This window comes from Mustelus asterias, chromosome 21 (genome assembly GCF_964213995.1).
Source record: "Mustelus asterias chromosome 21, sMusAst1.hap1.1, whole genome shotgun sequence".
Classification (NCBI taxonomy): Eukaryota; Metazoa; Chordata; class Chondrichthyes; order Carcharhiniformes; family Triakidae; genus Mustelus; species Mustelus asterias.
The window spans coordinates 77,110,443-77,129,460 of record NC_135821.1 but is presented as its reverse complement, the minus strand read 5'-3'; the positions used below and the strand labels follow the sequence as shown (position 1 = coordinate 77,129,460).

At 44.3% G+C, this 19,018-nt stretch overlaps 1 protein-coding gene across 1 annotated transcript; it reads right to left on the bottom strand.

Annotated features, from left to right (window-relative positions):
- Positions 1-1,503: 1,503 nt before the first annotated feature.
- Positions 1,504-3,091, bottom strand: LOC144508990 (G-protein coupled receptor 12-like). Its single transcript, XM_078237210.1, has 2 exons — positions 2,981-3,091; positions 1,504-2,502 (listed from the first exon to the last, which is right to left on the bottom strand). The coding sequence occupies exon 2, from the start codon at positions 2,485-2,487 to the stop codon at positions 1,504-1,506; it is 984 nt and encodes a 327-aa protein (XP_078093336.1). The 5' UTR covers positions 2,488-2,502; positions 2,981-3,091.
- Between the last annotated feature and the right edge of the window lie 15,927 nt (positions 3,092-19,018).

Genomic DNA, 19,018 nt, shown 5'->3' with positions numbered 1-19,018 from the left:
CAGGAGTCATTCAGCCATGATTCTTATTCCGACCGAGAGAACACTGAAAGGTGGAGGTGATCCAAGCCAGTCACTGACGTCAGCCAGTTTCTCTGGAACGTGACAGACTGAGAGAAATAGACAGAGAGAGAGAGGATAGACTGAGGAGAGGGAGACAGAGAGACGGGGAGAAGGATAGACTGAGGAGAGGGAGACAGAGAGACGGGGAGAAGGACAGACTGAGCAGAGAGAGAGAAGAGGATAGACTGAGGAGAGAGATAAATAGACCGAGGAGGGAGAAAGGAGAATGATCAGACTGAGGAGAGACAGTGGAGAGGGATAGGCGGCTCCGAACGACACTGGCCCCAGAGCCCTCGAAGATTGACCTCCAAATCACCCCTTCCCTAAGGGAGCAGCCCCTTCCTCCGAAGGAAGAATCTGTGGCGAGTTTACAGATACAGCTGCAATCTGACCATCATCAGAATGCTCTTGATATTAAACTGCTGTACAATACACTCAGAATCCACCCAGAGGACTTTAGCTGCTGCGAATGATATTATAAAATGGGTTTGATTTAGCCAGGTGCCATTTTACTGGCTGCTGAGGGATTATGTTTGACGTTGAAGAAGTATATTTTAGTGCTAGATCTTACCGGGGGGGCGGGTGCTCCGCAATGCAAACCTCACCTGGAAGCTGCGTTATAAATACGTACCCAGAATCCGTGCCTAATGCAATGTGTGTACAATGGGAGGGTTACTCCCTCTGCTGTTCCTAAGTGTTGTAACACTGATGCTCAAACTCGATTTTAACAGTTACTTGAGCGGATTATGCAATCGCTCATTCAGAATACATTTTACATTGCAACAATATAGCTGAAAATTTAAATACCCACCGGATATTTTGAGCTTCTGTGTATTTACAATGGACAAGCACCGAAATATATATTGTGGATTCACTTATTTTCCTTATTTCTAATGAATTTATTGAAACTGTTTCAGTTTATGTTCATGTTTAATCCGTGTTTTACATTTAAAAAGCGCCCTGAAGTTATGCCAGCTAAATTGTTGGAAATATTAAAATAATGCAGGAATGTTGCGATAAAAAGAGGAAAACATTACATTTCTATCACAAATTATGACTTTTTATTGATGATTGTAAACAAGAATACATTCCAAAATCTCAAACAAGAACAAAAACTCACAAACGACTATTTTATTTAAATAAACTCTGTGCAATATTATAGTAAGAGTTGAAATTCAAAGTGCCGTGTACATTTTATACAGTTTTTTTTGTTTTAATATTTAACAATTGTGCAATTCCAAGTACAGTACAGAAAGTGTTTTAGTTGCATCTCATTTCTTGGTCCAAGTGTTTCCGCCTCCATCTCACTTGTTCCTCGATTCTCATTTTGGCTTTAGTGCAATGGGTTCGACTGCAGGAGCTTTGGACGTTTGACAAAGCCTTCAAGCTCTGATAAGACAGACAGGCACAGTCCAGACTAGACTGATTGTGGATCCCAGAGATCTAGACATCGCTGGGAGACCTGGAGCGAAAGGAATGTTTATTGGGGCAGCAGCAACAACACACTGTCCAAAGAACTTTCTGAATATCTTGGTTCCGATAAGCATAGATGACTGGGTTTATCATCGAGTTGTAGATGGCTGGTAAGAAGGTGATATAAGTGTATAAAGAGGGGTAGGTGTAGTCTCCCATCAGACAGTATATTGCGAAGGGCAGCCAGCAGATTGCAAAAGCCCCGAGGATGACTGCCAGGGTGGAGATGCCTTTCCTGGTTGTCACATAGTGAGAGGTGGCGAGGAAGTGGCGTTGGAGGGCGATCTGGTGAGCGTGCCGGCAGACTATTTTGCAGATTTGCATGTACAACTGCAGCATCATCCCGAAGATCATGAAGAACGAGATGGAGAGGATGATCAGGTTGTTCTTGGTGAGAGGTTTGACAATACTGCACATGGAGATGTCTTTGAGACAATTCCAGCCCAGGACAGGGAGCAGACCCAGGCAGATGGACACAGCCCAGGTGAGAATCAGCATGATGTAGGTGCGGGTGACAGTCCTCTCCGAGTAGTAAGTCAGTGCGTTGTACAGGGAGAGGTAGCGGTCGATGGTGATGGCCAGCAAGCTGTTCACTGAAGCGGTGAACGAGGCAACCAGGAGCCCGACTGTGACCAGCCCCACCACCTCCGAGCGAATGCAGTAGAGGAACACAAAGTGTACGATGAGTCCCAGGCCCGCCAGCAGGTCAGCCGTGGCCAGGCTCCCGATCAGCAGAAACATGGGCGTTCTCAGGGCTGGAGTGTAGAAAATGATCGCCACCACAATGGCATTCTCACAGGCGATCACCGTCCCAGACACACACAACACAACATCCCAGGGATTGAGGAAAGGCTGCCGCACCGCTAACGATAAATCCAGAGGGGAACCCTCCTCACTGGACTCGAACCAGCCCGACTGCTCATCAGTGGAGTTCTTAGAAATATTCTCATTCATGTTGTTGGGTTTTACCTGCAACATGTGAGCGTGTTTGTAGATATTAAAAAAACAGTTCTGAACACCAGAAACATACTCACTGTCTCTAGTTAAACATACTAACTCTTGTTAAACATATTCACTAACTCTAGTTAAACGTATTAACTCTAGTTAAACATACTCACTGTCACTAGTTAAACATACACACTAGCTCTAGTTAATGCGATGCTCTGTAAACACTGGACTCATGCTTCTCCAATTGCTGACATTCACATCTTGTCATCCCCATCTCTACATTAACATTACTGCACTCTATACAAGGTGCATGTCCCTGCACTCTGCAAGATACGTGTCCCTGGCAGTCACTTCTCCACTTGCATCAGCAAATACTGCCAGGACAGCAAATAAAACACTTAACTAGCAAGCTTCCTCACAAACTGCCGCCGAGAACCATTCATGCACCCAAACCCTGTCTGTTCCTTATTTCAAACAGTCATTGCAATCTGAGCATTACCTGTCTGTCTAGATGTTGTACATTCAAGTGCTTCTCCTTGGTTTCCAGACAAAGCAACAGTATATTAAATATAATCTCGATATTTATACAGATAGACTGTGCGATCTGTGGATAGAGAGCTGCTCCCAGTATGTCCAGGCTGTGTGTTCTGCAGTCTCTGGCAGGTTGCAGAGTGCAGACTGCTGGAGTTAGTTACTGGAGGAGTCACTCTGACTGACTCACAGACACCTCACTGACGTCAAGCCGGGGCGGGGACCCGCGCTGAATACTAATCAGCTCCATTCATAAAAGTTGAGTGGCCAACTCCTGCCCTAGCCACATTCCACCATCCACAAACAAACAGAGAGAAAGCGCATCTCTACAAATACGGTGCAGCAAGGCAACAGCATAGTTGCACTGATTTCAAACAAAAGGTGTCTCCATCTGAACAGGATGATGATTTACAATTGAGTGCATTGAGTTATTGAGGTTTACAGCATGGAAACAAGCCCTCTGGCCCAACTTGTCCATACTGCACAGTTTTTACCACAAAGCGTGTCCCAATTGCCCGCATTTGGCCCATATCCCTCTATACCCATCTTACCTGTACCATGTAACTGTCTAAATGCTTTTTAAAATACAAAATTGTACCCGCCTCTACTGCTACCTCTGGCAGCTTGTTCCAGACACTCACCACTCTGTGTGAAAGAATTGCCCCTCTGGACCCTTTTGTATCTCTCCTCTCTCACCTTAAACCTATGCCCTTTAGTTTTAGACTTCCCTATCTTTGGGAAAAGATGTTGACTATCTACATTATCTATGCCCTTTATTATTTTATAGACCTCTATAAGATCACTCCTAAGACTCCTTCACTCCAGGGAAAAAAGTCCCAGTCTTTCCAGCCTCTCCTTATAACTCAAACCATCAAGTCCCGGTAGCATCTTAGTAAATCTTTTCTGCACTCTTTCTAGTTTAATAACATCCTTTCTATAGTAGGGTGACCAGAACTGTACACAGTATTCCAAATGTAGCCTTACTATGTGGTCTTGTACAACTTCAACAAGACGTCCCAACTCTTGTATTCAATGTTCTGACCAATGAAACCAATCATGTCGAATGCCTTCTTCACCACCCTGTCTACCTGTGACACCACTTTCAAAGAGCTATGTACCTGTACTCCTGGATCTCTTTGTTCTATAACTCTCCCTAATGCCCTGCCATTAACTGAGTAAGTCCTGCCCTGATTCACCTCACATTTATCTAAATTAAACTCCATCTGCCATTCGTTAGCTCACTGGCCCAATTGATCAAGATCCCACTGCAATCCTAGATAACCTTCTTCACTGTCCACTATGCCACCAATCTTGCCCCTTGCATGGTCTTACCAAACTCTATCAAACACATGGAACATTTCATTTTCTCCAAAGGTACAGAGTCACGTTTGCTGGAACTGCCAGTGAACAAGGACAAAAGCATTCAAGGATATGTCCTCCAATTTAAAAAATGCATCACATTCCATGCTTCTTCTTTTTGGCAACTGCCATCAGTTTTTTTTTAGCCATTCAAGCAATTGAACTGGAAATTGATGTCGCTGTGTTTTCGTGACTGATTTATCATTGGCCATTAGAAGCAAGTGAAATGTTTATTACTCTGGGGTGACCTGCAGTGCCGTTGTTCACAGTAATGAGGGTGATGAGTGGGGACAGGAGAGGTGAGGTCATGCCACAATTAAAGGGAAGATAACAACACTGGCCTGAACTGGTCTTGTATACTTTAACTGGAACAGCAGTGAAACAGGGAACTAAGGATATTGGTCTGAACTGGTTTTCCTTCTGAAAAAAAGTGTTTTTCTGTAACACTGATTACTTTTTTTTAAATAAAAAAAGAATCGGGGTCTGGGATATTGTAAATTTCCCCCATTGCCATGAAAGCTGAGGGTTTATTTTCAAAGATATATGCATTTCACCGCAATCAGATCTCTCAGTGTTTTACAGCAAGTGATACTTTTGAAGTGCAGTCACTGTTGTAAAGTAGGAAATGTGGCAACTAATTTGCCCACAGCAAGATCCCACAAACAGCAATGTGATCACAGAATCACAGAATTGTCTGCACCAGCTCTCCAAGCCAGCATTATGGCTCAATGCCATTCTCCTGCCTTTTCCCCATACCCCCGCACATTCAAGAAATCTATTCTAATAAACATCTAATGTCCTCTTGAATGCCTCAATTGAACCTGACTCCACCATACTTCCAGACAGTGCATGCCAGATCTAAACCACCCATTGTATGAAAAAGATTTTTCCCACATTACATTTACTTCTTTTGCTAATTACTTTGACTCTGTGCCCTTTCAATCATAGAAACATAGAAGCTAGAAACAGGAGTAGGCCATTCGGCCCTTCGAGCCTGCTCTGCCATTCATCTTGATCATGGTTGATCATCGAATTCAATATCCTGATTCCCCTTCCCCCCATATCCCTTGATCCCTTTAGCCCCAAGAGCTATATCTAATTTCTTCTTGTAGTCTCAACTACTTTCTGTGGTAATGAATTCCACACAGTCACCACCTCTGGGTGAAGAAATTTCTCCTCACCTCAGTTCTAAAAGGTTTACCACTTATCCTCAAATTATGACCCCTAGTTCTAGACTTTCCCACCATTGGGAACATTCTTTCTGCATCTACCCTGTCTAACCCTGTTAAAATTTTATAAGTTTCTATGAGATTCCCTCTCACTCTTCCAAACTCCAGCGGATATAATCCCAACCAATTTAGTCTCTCCTCATATGACGGACCTGCCATCCCAGGAATCAGCCTGGTAAACCTTCGCTGTACCCACTCTACAGCAAGGACTTCCTTCCTCAGATAAGGCACCAAAACTGGACTCAATACTCCAGGTTTGGCCTCACCAACACCCTATACAATTGCAGCAAAACATCCCTATCCTTCCTCAATTCCTCTCACTATGAAGGTCAACATACCATTTACCTTCTTTTTTGCCTCCTGTACCTGCACGTTTACTTTCAGTGACTGATGCATGAGGACTCCAAGATCTCGTTGAGTATCCACCTCTCTCAATTTACACACATTCAAGTAATAATCTGTCTTCCTATTATTGCTACCAAAGTGGATAACCTCATATTTATCCACATTATACTGCATCTGCCATGCGGATGTCCGCACACACCAATCTTGATCCTTCTACAAGGGGGAACAGTTTCTCCTGATCTACCCTGTCCAGCCCCTTCATTATTTTGAACAGCCCTATCTCTTCTTATCCTTATCTCTCCAAAGAGAACAGTCCCAACCTCTCAAACCTATCCTCATAACTGAACTTTCTCAACCCTGGGACCATTCTTGTAAACCTCTTCTGCACTCTCTCCAATGCATTCACATCCTTCCTATAGTGTGGTGTCCAGAACTGTACACAATATTCCAGCTGAGGTCTAAATGGTGTCTTGTATAAGTTCAGCGTAAACTCTTTGCTCTTGTACTCTATGTCCCTATTAATAAAGCTCAGAATACTACAGCTTTATTAACCGTTCCCTTCACCTGTCCTGCCATCTTCAATGATCAATGCACAAATACACCCAGCTCCCTCTGCTCCTGCACCCCCTTGAAGAATTTTAACCCTTATTTTATACTGTCTCTCCTACCAAAATGCACCGTCTCACATTTTTCCACATTGAACTTTATCTGCAATCTATCTGCCCACTCCACCAACTTGTCTTTGTCCTTTTGAAATTCTACACTGACCTTTTCACAGTTCACAATACTTCCAAGTTTTATATCATCCACAACCTTTGAAATTGTCCCCTGCACACCAAAATCTAGATCATTAATATATATCAGGAAAAGCAAGGTTCCCAATACTAACCCACTGGGGAACACCACTACAACATTCCTGCAGACTGAAAAGCATCCATTGACCATTATTCTCTACTTCCTATAATTCAGCCAATTTTGCATCTACATTGCTACTGTCCTATATTCCATGAGTTATAACTTTTCTCACAAAAAGTCTGTTGTGTGGCACTGTATCAAATGCTTTCTGAAAGTCCATGTACACCACATCAACAGCGTTACCCTCATCAACCCTTTCTGTTACCTCTTCAAATAACTCAAGCAAGTTAGTTAAACACAATTTCCCCTCTTTAGAAATCCATGCTGGCTCTTCCTAATCTACCCACATTTTTCCTTGTGGCTACTAATTCTACCCTGAATAATTATTTCTAGAAGCTTGTTCACCACAGATATTAAACTGACTGGTTTGTAATTGCTGGCACAATCCTTACAACCTTCTCTGAACAAGGCCGTAACATTTGCAATTCTCCAGTCCTCTGCCACCTCCCCTGAGTCGAGAGAAAACTGGAAGATTATTGTCAGCGTTCCTGCAATTTCCATTCTCACTTCCTTCAATATCCTTGGCTGCATCTCACCCAGCCCAGCTGCCTTGTCAACTTTCAGCACGGACATTCTATTCCACACTGTCTCTTTACCAATTTTGAGCCCTTCTCAGGACAGTTTTTCCTCATCTGTTGCATCTACCTCTTCGGTAAAGACAGATGCAAAGCGTTCATTTAACTCCTCAGCCATGCCGCCTGCCTTCACGTGTAAATTCCTTTTTAGGTGCCGAATCGGCCCTACTCCTTTTATCACCTTTTTACTATTAATATACCTAGAGTAGATGTTGGGATTTCCCTCAATGTTGGCTGTCAGTCTTTTCTCGCAATCCCTCTTTGCTTCTCGAATGAGTTATTTCACCTCCCCTCTGAACCTTCTGTATTCTGTTTGGTTCTCAAATGTATTTTCTACCTGACACTTGTCATAAGCACAATTTTTCTTCCGTATCTTAATTTCTACCTCCTTTTTCTTGCCGAGAGCTCTGGATTAGTTTATAATAGCTTTCCCTTTTAAGATGGCACAATGGTTAGCACTTCTGCCTCACAACGTCAGGGACCTAGGTTCGGTTCCGGCTTTGGGTGACTGTCTGTGTGAAGTTTGCATGTTCTCCCTGTGCCTGCGTGGGATTCCTTCAGGTGATCTGGTTTCCCCCCAAAGTCCAATGATGTGTGGGTTAGGTGGATTATTAATGGTAAATGATTAATCCACCTAACCTGGGTACCACATGGTAGGTTGTTGCATCAGGTTAAATCTCAATGAATCCAGGGTGATGTAGCCAAATGGATACAAAATTGGCTTCATGACAGAAGACAGAGGGTGGATGTAGAGGGTTGTTTTTCAAACTGGAGGCCTGTGACCAGCGGTGTGCCTCAAGGATCAGTGCTGGGTCCACTGTTATTTGCCATTTATATTAATGAGAATTTAGGAGACATGGTTAGTAAGTTTGCAGATGGGAGAGGCTGTTTGAGGGTAAATCCACATCTGGTATGTGGCAGTCTTTTAAGGAACGGTTGTTAGGGCTACAGGACAAGCATGTGCCTGTAAAAAAGAAGGATAGGAAGGGTAGGATTAGAGAACCGTGGATAACCAGGGAAATTGAGGGACTGGTCAAAAAGAAAAGAGAGGCGTATGTTAGGTCCAAGCAGCTAAAAACGGAGGGAGCTCTGGAGGAGTACAAAGAAAGTAGGAAAGTACTCAAACGAGGAATTAGAAGAGCAAAAAGGGGTCACGAAATGTTCTTGGCAGACAGGATTAAGGAGAATCCCAAGGCATTTTATTCATACGTTAGGAACAAAAGGGTTGTTAGGGAAAAAATCGGACCTCTCAGGGACAAAAGTGGGGACTTATGCTTGGAGCCCAAAGAAGTAGGGGAGATCCTAAATGAATACTTTGCATCGGTATTCACAAAGGAGAGGGATGTGTTGACTGGGAGTGTCTCTGAGGGGAGTGTTGAACCGTTGGAGAAAATCTCCATTACAAAGGAGGAAGTGTTAGGTTTGTTAGTGAATATAAAGACTGACAAATCCCCAGGGCCTGATGGAATCTATCCAAGGCTGCTCAGGGAGACGAGAGGTGAAATCGTTGGGCCTCTGACGCAAATCTTTGTCTCGTCACTGGACGCAGGTGAGGTCCCAGAGGATTGGAGGATAGCCAATGTGGTCCCGTTATTTAAGAAGGGTAGGAAGGATAACCCGGGTAATTATAGGCCAGTGAGCTTGACGTCCGTGGTGGGGAAGTTGTTGGAGAAGATTCTTAGAGATAGGATGTATGCGCATTTAGAAAGGAATAAACTCATTAACGATAGTCAGCATGGTTTTGTGAGAGGGAGGTCATGCCTCACTAACCTGGTGGTGTTTTTTGAAGAAGTGACCAAAATGGTTGACGAAGGAAGGGCCGTGGATGTTGTCTATATGGACTTTAGTAAAGCGTTTGACAAAGTCCCTCATGGTAGGCTAGTGAAAAAGGTTGGATCTCATGGGATAAAGGGGGAGGTGGCTAGATGGGTGGAGAACTGGCTTGGTCATAGAAGACAGAGGGTGGTAGTGGAAGGGCCTTTTTCCGGCTGGAGGCCTGTGACTAGTGGTGTACCGCAGGGCTCTGTATTGGGACCTCTGCTGTTTGTGATTTATATAAATGATCTGGAAGAAGGAGTAACTGGGGTGATCAGTAAGTTTGCGGACGACACAAAACTGGCAGGACTTGCAGATAGTGAGGAACATTGTCAGAGGCTACAGAAGGATATAGATAGGCTGGAAATTTGGGCAAGGAAATGGCAGATGGAGTTCAATCCTGATAAATGCGAAGTGATGCATTTTGGTGGGAATAATAGAGCTACACGATAAATGGAAGAACCATAAAGGGTGCAGAGACGCAGAGGGACCTGGGTGTGCAAGTCCACAGATCCTTGAAGGTGACGTCACAGATGGAGAAGGTGGTGAAGAAGGCATATGGCATGCTTGCCTTTATAGGACGGGGCATAGAGTATAAAAGTTGGGGTCTGATGTTGCAGATGTATAGAACGTTGGTTCGGCCGCATTTGGAATACTGCGTCCAGTTCTGGTCGCCACACTACCAGAAGGACGTGGAGGCTTTGGAGAGAGTACAGAGGAGGTTTACCAGGATGTTGCCTGGTATGGAGGGGCTTGGTTATGAGGAGAGATTGGGGAAACTGGGGTTGTTCTCCTTGGAAAGACGGAGGATGAGGGGAGACTTAATAGAGGTGTATAAAATTATGAAAGGCATAGATAGGGTGAACGGTGGGAAGCTTTTCCCCGGGTCGGTGGTGACGTTCACGAGGGGTCATAGGTTCAAGGTGAAGGGGGGGAGGTTTAACACAGATATCAGAAGGACATATTTTACACAGAGGGTCGTGGGGGCCTGGAATGTGTTGCCGGGCAAGGTGGTGGAGGCGGACACACTGGGAACGTTTAAGACTTATCTAGACAGCCATATGAACGGAGTGGGAATGGAGGGATACAAAAGGGTGGTCTAGTTTGGACCAGGGAGCGGCGCGGGCTAATTGTTCTTTGTTTCTCGTTTCAAGGCTTCATTCTATGATCATCTTGCTGGTGCCAGTACAGAGCGAGACTGCGGATAGTTGGGAACCTGTCTCGGGGGCAGGGAATTCAAATGGTGTTCGTAAAGCAGAAGTGGAAATGAATAGGGTTGGGAAGCATTTTCTGATCAGGGCCAGTGTGATCTCCTGGACCCGTTTCGATCGCCTGAGGGGGTCGGAGAGGAATTTCCCAGATTTTTTTCCCCCATATTGGCCCTGGGGTTTTCACTCTGGGTTTTCGCCTCTCCCTGGAGATCACATGGTCTGGAATGGGGGGGTGGGGGTGAGTTAATAGGTTGTGATGAACAAAGCATCGTAGCTGTGAGGGACAGCTCGGTGGATAGGATATTAGGATGTAGATAGGCTGGAAAATTGGGCGGGGATCCTGGATTCAGGATTCAATCCTGGACCGGGGAGCGGCGCGGGCTTGGAGGGCCGAAGGGCCTGTTCCTGTGCTGTATTGTTCTTTGTTCTTTGTTCTTTGTTAGTAAGTTTGCAGATGGCACCAAGATTAGTGCATAGTGGACAGCGAAGGAGGTTATCTAGGATTGCAACGGGATTTTGATCAATTGGGTCAGTGGGCTGACGAATGGCAGATGGAGTTTAATTTAAATAGATGCAAGCTGACGCATTTTGGTAGATCGAATCAGGGAAGGACTTACTTCGTTAATGGTCGGGCGTTGGGGACAGTTATAGAACAAAGAGATCTCGGGGTACAGGTTCATAGCTCCTTGAAAGTGGAGTCACAGGTGGACAGAGTGGTGAAGAAGGCATTCGGCATGCTTGGTTTCATTGGTCAGAACATTGAATACAGGAGTTGGGATGTCTTGTTGAAGTTGTACAAGACATTGGTAAGACCACCCTTGGAATACTATGTACAGTTCTGATCACCCTATTATAGAAAGGATATTATTAAACTAGAAACAGTGCAGAAAAGATTTACTAGGATGCTACCAGGACTTGATGGTTTGAGTTATAAGGAGAGGCTGGATAGACTGGGACTTTTTTCCCTGGAGCATTGGAGGCTTAGGGGTGATCTTACTGAGGTCTATAAAATAATGAGGGGCATCTTTCCCCAAAGGTAGGGGAGTCTAAAACTAGAGGGCATAGGTTTAAGGTGAGAGGGGAGAGATACATCAGGGTCCAGAGGGGCACTTTTTTCACACACAGGATGGTGAGTGTCTGGAACGAGCTTCCAGAGGCAGTGGTAGAGGCAGGAACAATTTTGTATTTTAAAAAGTGGGCAATTGGGACTAGCTTTGGACTAGTGTAAAAACTGGGCAGCATGGACAAGTTGGGTCAAAGGGCCTGTTTCCATGCTGTAAACCTCTATGACTCTAAATGTGTGGAGTTACGGGGATAGGACAAGGGAGTGGGCCTGGATAAGATGCTCTTTCTGGAGAGTCGGTGCAGACTCGATGGGCCGAATGGCCTTCTTCTGCACTGTAGGGATTCTATGACATGCAACATAAACAGCCACTACAATATTAGTATTAATGTGCTCACTGACAAGAGAATATACCTTGACAATCAGATAATCATTTTTTGTGTGTGTGATATTGATTGAGGAATAAACATTGGCCAGCACACCTCCCCTTCTCTCCTTCGTACCGTGAAATTTATTATGCCTACTTCAGCGGGCAGATGAGACCTCAATTTAATACCATAAGACTTTAAGACGTAGAAGCAGAAGTAGGCCATTTGGCCCATCAAGTCTGCTCCACCATTTAATGAGATCATGACTGATCTGATATAATCATAGAAATCATAGAAACCCTACAGTGCAGAAGGAGGCCATTCGGCCCATCGAGTCTGCACCGACCACAATCCCACCCAGGCCCTACCCCCACATATTTACCCGCTAATCCCTCTAACCTACGCATCCCAGGACTCTAAGGGGCAATTTTTATAACCTGGCCAATCAACCTAACCTGCACATCTTTGGACTGTGGGAGGAAACCGGAGCACCCGGAGGAAACCCACGCAGACACGAGGAGAATGTGCAAACTCCACACAGACAGTGACCCGAGTGGGGAATCGAACCCGGGACCCTGGAGCTGTGAAGCAGCAGTGCTAACCACTGTGCTACCGTGCCGCCCATCCTTAACTCCACTCTCCCAACTATCCCCATAACCCCTGATTCCCTTACTGATTAAAAATCTGTCTATCTCAGCCTTGAACAGACTTAATCACACAGCCTCTATAGTCCTCTGCGTAACAGATTCACTCCCTTCTGAGAGAAGAATGTTCTCATCCAAATCATATCTCATTCAAACTATATCTTTGACAGTGCAGCACTCCATCAGTACTCCATCCAAGATCTTTTACACTCTAGTGGGATTTGAACACACAACCATCAGAGTGCTGGGAACTGAGATCCAGCTGAGACACTGGAATACCTCCATATTCTGTACTGTAAATCCACCACTCCACTGCATTCTTTCCTACAAATGTCCCTTTTCTGTACTTTATACAGTAAAACCTTGTCTTCTATTCTCGACCAATGGTCTCTCTAAACCCTACCCCTAATTGCCAGAACTACAAGCTACTCTCTACTGTAAATATCTCCTGAAATAAATTCCCAGGTTCTCTCTCCTGCAAGAAACCTGCAGCTATTCTTCACTCCTACATAAATACTCTCTGCAGTAAATCCCCCTGCATCTGCGGATAAACCCTCCTGTGAGGACACCTCCCGATCAGAAACCCCAAAGACTTCTCTAAATCCACACCCAGAAAAATACTCATTGTTGTAAATGCATTCTTCCGGAACTCTCTAATGCAAATTTTCCTGCCGGAAATCTCCAATGATTCTTTAAAATAAATGCTCCCACTCCTCCTCCAGCCACCCTCCCACCTCCCTCTCCAACCATCCCCCCCTCCTCCGGTGACCCTGCCATCCCCCCTCCTATAACCCTCACACATTCCCTCAGTCCGAGAGTGACAGAAATCCCTATATTTTCTATTGTATATTTCTTTACCAGAAACCCCACGGGCTTTACACTGTAACCTGCGTTCCCCCCAGCCCTGCAACACTACCAGAAACTCCATGCACTTTGCACTGCAAATGTACTTCCCTACCCAAAAAGGAGTGGCCACTGCAGCAGTATGGGTCCCAGAAGTGGGCTGAAAGAGAGAGTCATTTAGACCAGGTGATTCATAGCAACGCTGCTCTTCTGAAATAATCAGCAGTGAGTGAGTGTGTGTGTGGGAGTTTCACACCGTGACTAAAGGTGGGTGGTGTGAAGGTAGAGTGGAACCTCGAGGGTTAACCATGGTAGTGGGCTGAGTGTTTCAGAGTGAGGGATAGGTTGAAAACTAAACGGAAGAAATACAAAATTAGTATATGGATCAATATTTGAGGTTGCAGAAACCTTTTCTCTACAATCTCAGTTGCTAGCTGAAATTGCAAATAAGCTAATTTATGTGTGTTTTGAAGTGAATGTGAGATGTGTGTGTGTGTATTACATTTGTATCTCTTACTCTTAGGCAATTTTTCTAAAAAAGGAGTGTAAAGGTGTGCTACATCTCAGTGACTCAACTGAAGATGCATCAAAGGCTGCAATTATTTAATTGTGGCATGGTGGCACAGTGGTTAGCACTGCTGCCTCACAGCGCCAGGGACCCGGGTTCAGTTCTGCCTCGGGTAACTGTCTGTGTGGAGTCTGCACATTCTCCCTGTGTTTGCATGGGTTTCCCTCTGGGTGCTCCGGTTTCCTCCCACAGTCCATAGGAATGCAGGTTAGGTTGGTTGGCCATGTCAAAGTGCCCCTTAGTGTCTGGGGATTAGCAGTAATATGTGGCGGTTATGGGCATATGGCCTGGGTGGGATTGTTGTCAGTGAGACTCAATGGGCCAAATGGCCTCCTTCTGCACCATAGGGATTCTATAATTAACTGCACTTTTCCTTACAGGAAAATATTGACCAATGGTTGAAACACTTTGAGGCCAATTGTACAAAATGAAAGACTTGCATTTCTATAACACCTTTCACAACCACAGAATGTTCCAAGATGCTTTACACCTAGTGAAGTACTTTTGAAGTGTGGTCGCTGTTGTAATGTCAGAAATGTGTCAGCCATTTTGTGCACAGCAAACTCCCACAAACAGCAGTGTAATAATAACCAGATAATCTGATTTTGCGATGTTACATGATGGATAAATCCTGTCCCAGGCCACCGGAAAGAACTCTCCTGTTTTTCGAAATTGCGCCATGTCATCTTTTCTGTCCACCTGAGAGGGCAGATGGGGCCTCAACTTAATGTCTCATCATGAAGGCATTGCTTTTGATAGTGCAGCATTCCGTCAGCAGTGTACTGAAACGTCAGCCTAGATTTTAGTGCACAAGTCACACATGGGCGGCACGGTGGCACAGTGGTTAGCACTGCTGCCTCACAGCTCCGGGGACCCGGGTTCAATTCCTGGCTTGGGTCAATGTCTGTGTGGAGTTTGCATGTTCTCCCCGTGTCTACCTGGGTTTCCTCCGGATGCTCTGATTTCCTCCCACAGTCCAAAGATGTGTGGGTTAGGTTGATTGGCCATGCTAAATTACCCCTTAGCGTCCTGGGATGTTTATGTTAGAGGGATTAGCAGGGTAAATATGTAGGGTTTCGGGGATAGGGCCTGGGTGGGATTGTTGTCAGTGCAGACACGATGGGCTGAATGGTCTCCTTGTGCACTATAGGGTTTTTATGATTCTATGATTTCTATGAAATCATGGAGTAGGGCTTCAAGCCACAATCTTCTGACTCAAAGGTAAGAGTGCTGGCAACTGGACCATAGCTTGCACTATGTATACTCGAGATGGGGTATGAACATAGAACATAGAACAGTACAGCACAGAACAGGCCCTTCGGCCCACGATGTTGTGCCGAGCTTTATCTGAAACCAAGATCAAGCTATCCCACTCCCTATCATCCTGGTGTGCTCCATGTGCCTATCCAACAACCGCTTAAATGTTCCTAAAGTGTCTGACTCCACTATCACTGCAGGCAGTCCATTCCACACCCCAACCACTCTCTGCGTAAAGAACCTACCTCTGATATCCTTCCTATATCTCCCACCATGAACCCTATAGTATGGCTGAAATATTCTCAATTTAGACTAATTTGTTTCTCATCTCCGTGCTAGATAAAAGCTAAGATCATCGGATTTGAGAATATAAGTGGTGGCTTCTTTCATTCAGCGTGAAGTGCAATATTTTTAGTTTTTGAAGGAGATTAGAATCACAAATGACAATGTAGTTAGCTTGCAAAAGCAAATAAGAGTTTAATTTAGAATACTCTGTGGGACTGCTGCATTTTTATGCTTTGGGCCACATTAGGAAATAATCTCCCGAATCTCACTGAATTTATGACATGATTTGACACATAAAGGGATGAATTAATGGAAGCATTAGTACACACTGTAGAGAATTTGCAGGTACCTAGATGTTGTTCATGCAAATGTCTTAATATCTATTTTACAGGGTTCTTCCATAGAAAGTTAAATGTCCTCTACTTCAGCGGCAGGGCGGTGTTCTGTGATCACGCTGGTGAATTCTTAGTGAGTATGTCAGTCTGTTATCAATAGAGTCTGTGTAATTCTGACCAACTTGCCTCCTCAAACGTGGGAGTCAGCAGCAAAGGCTCAATGAAAGGTATGCATGGTTAGCCTGAAAACCGACCACTATCACTGGTACAAATAACTAACGAGTAAACATGTTGTGAACTTGGCTTCTACACCCAGTTTATTTTCTCCAATGTTCTAATGGCATATTGGCTGAAAGTAAGAATTATGTAAATGAGTTTACTTAGAAAACAAAAATGTCTCCATTCCAAAAAAAAATCCTCCAGGAATAAGTGCTTTCCACAAGATTGGTCCTACATTTAAAAAGATACAGATTGCAACAGTCAACACAAGCCAACAAAACTGATCCAAATGCAGAATTTAAACGTTCTCTGAATTGCATTTGCTCACATTATTCAAAACTCTGCTGCATCCACGCAATGTTTCTAATTACAGATTGTTTTTGTAATGCTCGGCAGACCAAATCAAATCTTTCCAAATTTCACCCAGAGACGGCAGGCCATTTTGAAATCTAAATCAGTTTTGCATAAAATATGGGATTTGCTAAGTACTGAATGATTAAAGAGGTTGCAGTATAAAGATTTGCAAATTGGCTATTTTATCTTCAGTTTAGAAAAATCTGATGGAAGCAAATTAATTATACATTTTCCACAATTCAATAGGATCAACAGAGATTCTGTCGTTTCTTCTAATTTTTAACTGTTTGCTGTCTCCTAAACCTTGCTGTCCATTTAGTGTCTGTTTTGTTGTTGAGTAAAAAGATTAAAGAATGTATTTGGAGGAGAGGTTATTCTTAGGGCTAAACATTCTGATTGGATAAATGCACAAATTCTATTGAGAGTATGTTTAAGTTTGAACAGATTCCAGTATGTGCTGTCACTGATACTTGCCACTTGTTGAAAACTTCTACATCTTTTAACCTTTTCTAGTTCCAATGAAAGGCCATCAGCTTGAAACATAGGACGGGATTTTCCAGTCTCCCAGTCGAATGTTTCTCCGTGGCGGGTGGCGATGTGCCGTTCGCGGGTGGTGGGATTCTCTGGCCCCACCACTGAGAATGGGGTTTCCCATTGAAGCCACCCCACGCCTTTGGGAAACCTACGGGCGGGGATGCACTGCCGGCGGAACCATAGAATCCCGCTGGCGTGAACAGCCAGAGAATCCCGCCCATGAACTTTGTTTCCCTCTCCACAGATGCTGCCTGACCTGCCGAGTATTTCCAGCATTTTCTACTTCTCTTTTTTTGTTTCAGATTTCCAGCATCCACAGTTCATTGCAGTTATAAGTGACCAATGATCTTTTCATTCCTTTGCCCAATTCGGTATTTGCAATATTTTTGAAAATGGTTAAATTAGGTGGGTCTTAAGGCAATTTCTGGAAGGTTACAAAGGGCTCTGAATCCTGACCTTCAATCGCACACCTTTTCTGATTAATACTGTGGTTTAACAGTTCTGTCGCTGCTTCATTCAATAGCCCATTCAACAGCACAGAATTAGATGTGGAGGGTGGGGGTGGGGGGTGGGAGGGGGGCGGAGGGGGGGGGGAACAAATCAGACAACATGCTGAGCGCTAGGTTCTGTTTTTGGGTTTTATTCTGGCATTTCTCCCGTAACTCAGTGTCAAAGACCACTCCCTTGAACGTGAGCTGACTCCCCCTGTGAACTATTGTGAAACATTTTGCTTATAATATCTGTCAATATAATGATCCTGGGAGTCGGACAAACACCCCAGCCCTGTATCTTATTACTGGATATGTCATGAGCTATCATGTGATCTATAGACTTTGGAATGTTAAAAAAGAAATATTCATTTACACTATCCTTTATGTTGTAAACTATGGAACCATTTTATTAAAAGTACAAATGGCTGGAAGAAACAAACTGTACTGTTCTCCAGAGTAATGTTCTGAACCTTTGTCCATATCTTCTCTATACAAGTTAATGAACAACACTTCAATAATATTTTCCGTAATGTTAGACTTGGACTAACCTCCAAAATCTAAACAATTTCTAAGACTTCATCAAACCAATCAGAATCTGAGCCAAATATCTGCTTATTGATCAGTCCATTAGAAAGAAATAAACCACCGACTTAACCTTCAGGAACTGCTTCATACCCGAGAGTTCATTGATTATCTAAATGCACCAGCGCAATCTTCTAACTTTATTTCACATTTGATGCTCAGATTTCCTTTATTAACCTGCCACATAGTTTGGTGGCATCTCCCACAACCAGAACATCCACATGTTTGCATTCTTCTCAAAAGAGATGCAATACAGCAGGATATAGATAGGCTGGAAAATTGGGCGGAGAGGTGGCAGATGGAGTTCAATCCGGATAAATGCGAAGTGATGCATTTTGGAAGAAATAATGTAGGGAGGAGTTATACAATAAATGGCAGAGTCATCAAGAGTATAGAAACACAGAGGGACCTAGGTGTGCAAGTCCACAAATCCTTGAAGGTGGCAACACAGGTGGAGAAGGTGGTGAAGAAGGCATATGGTATGCTTGCCTTTATAGGACGGGGTATAGAGTATAAAAGCTGGAGTCTGATGATGCAGCTGTATAGAACGCTGGTTAGGCCACATTTGGAGCACTGCGTCCAGTTCTGGTCGCCGCACTATCAGAAGGACGTGGAGGCGTTAGAGAGAGTGCAGAGAAGGTTTACCAGGATGTTGCCTGGTATGGAGGGTCTTAGCTGTGAGGAGAGATTGGGTAGACTGGGGTTGTTCTCCTTGGAAAGACGGAGAATGAGGGGAGATCTAATAGAGGTGTACAAGATTATGAAGGGTATAGATAGGGTGAACAGTGGGAAGCTTTTTCCCAGGTCGGAGGTGACGATCACGAGGGGTCATGGGCTCAAGGTGAGAGGGGCGAAGTATAACTCAGACATCAGAGGGACGTTTTTTACACAGAGGGTGGTGGGGGCCTGGAATGCGCTGCCAAGTAGGGTGGTGGAGGCAGGCACGCTGACATCGTTTAAGACTTACCTGGATAGTCACATGAGCAGCCTGGGAATGGAGGGATACAAACGATT

Coding starts and splice junctions, on each gene's coding strand:
- LOC144508990 (XM_078237210.1), bottom strand. CDS start 2,487: ATGAATGAGAATATTTCTAAGAACTCCACTGATGAGCAGTCGGGCTGG.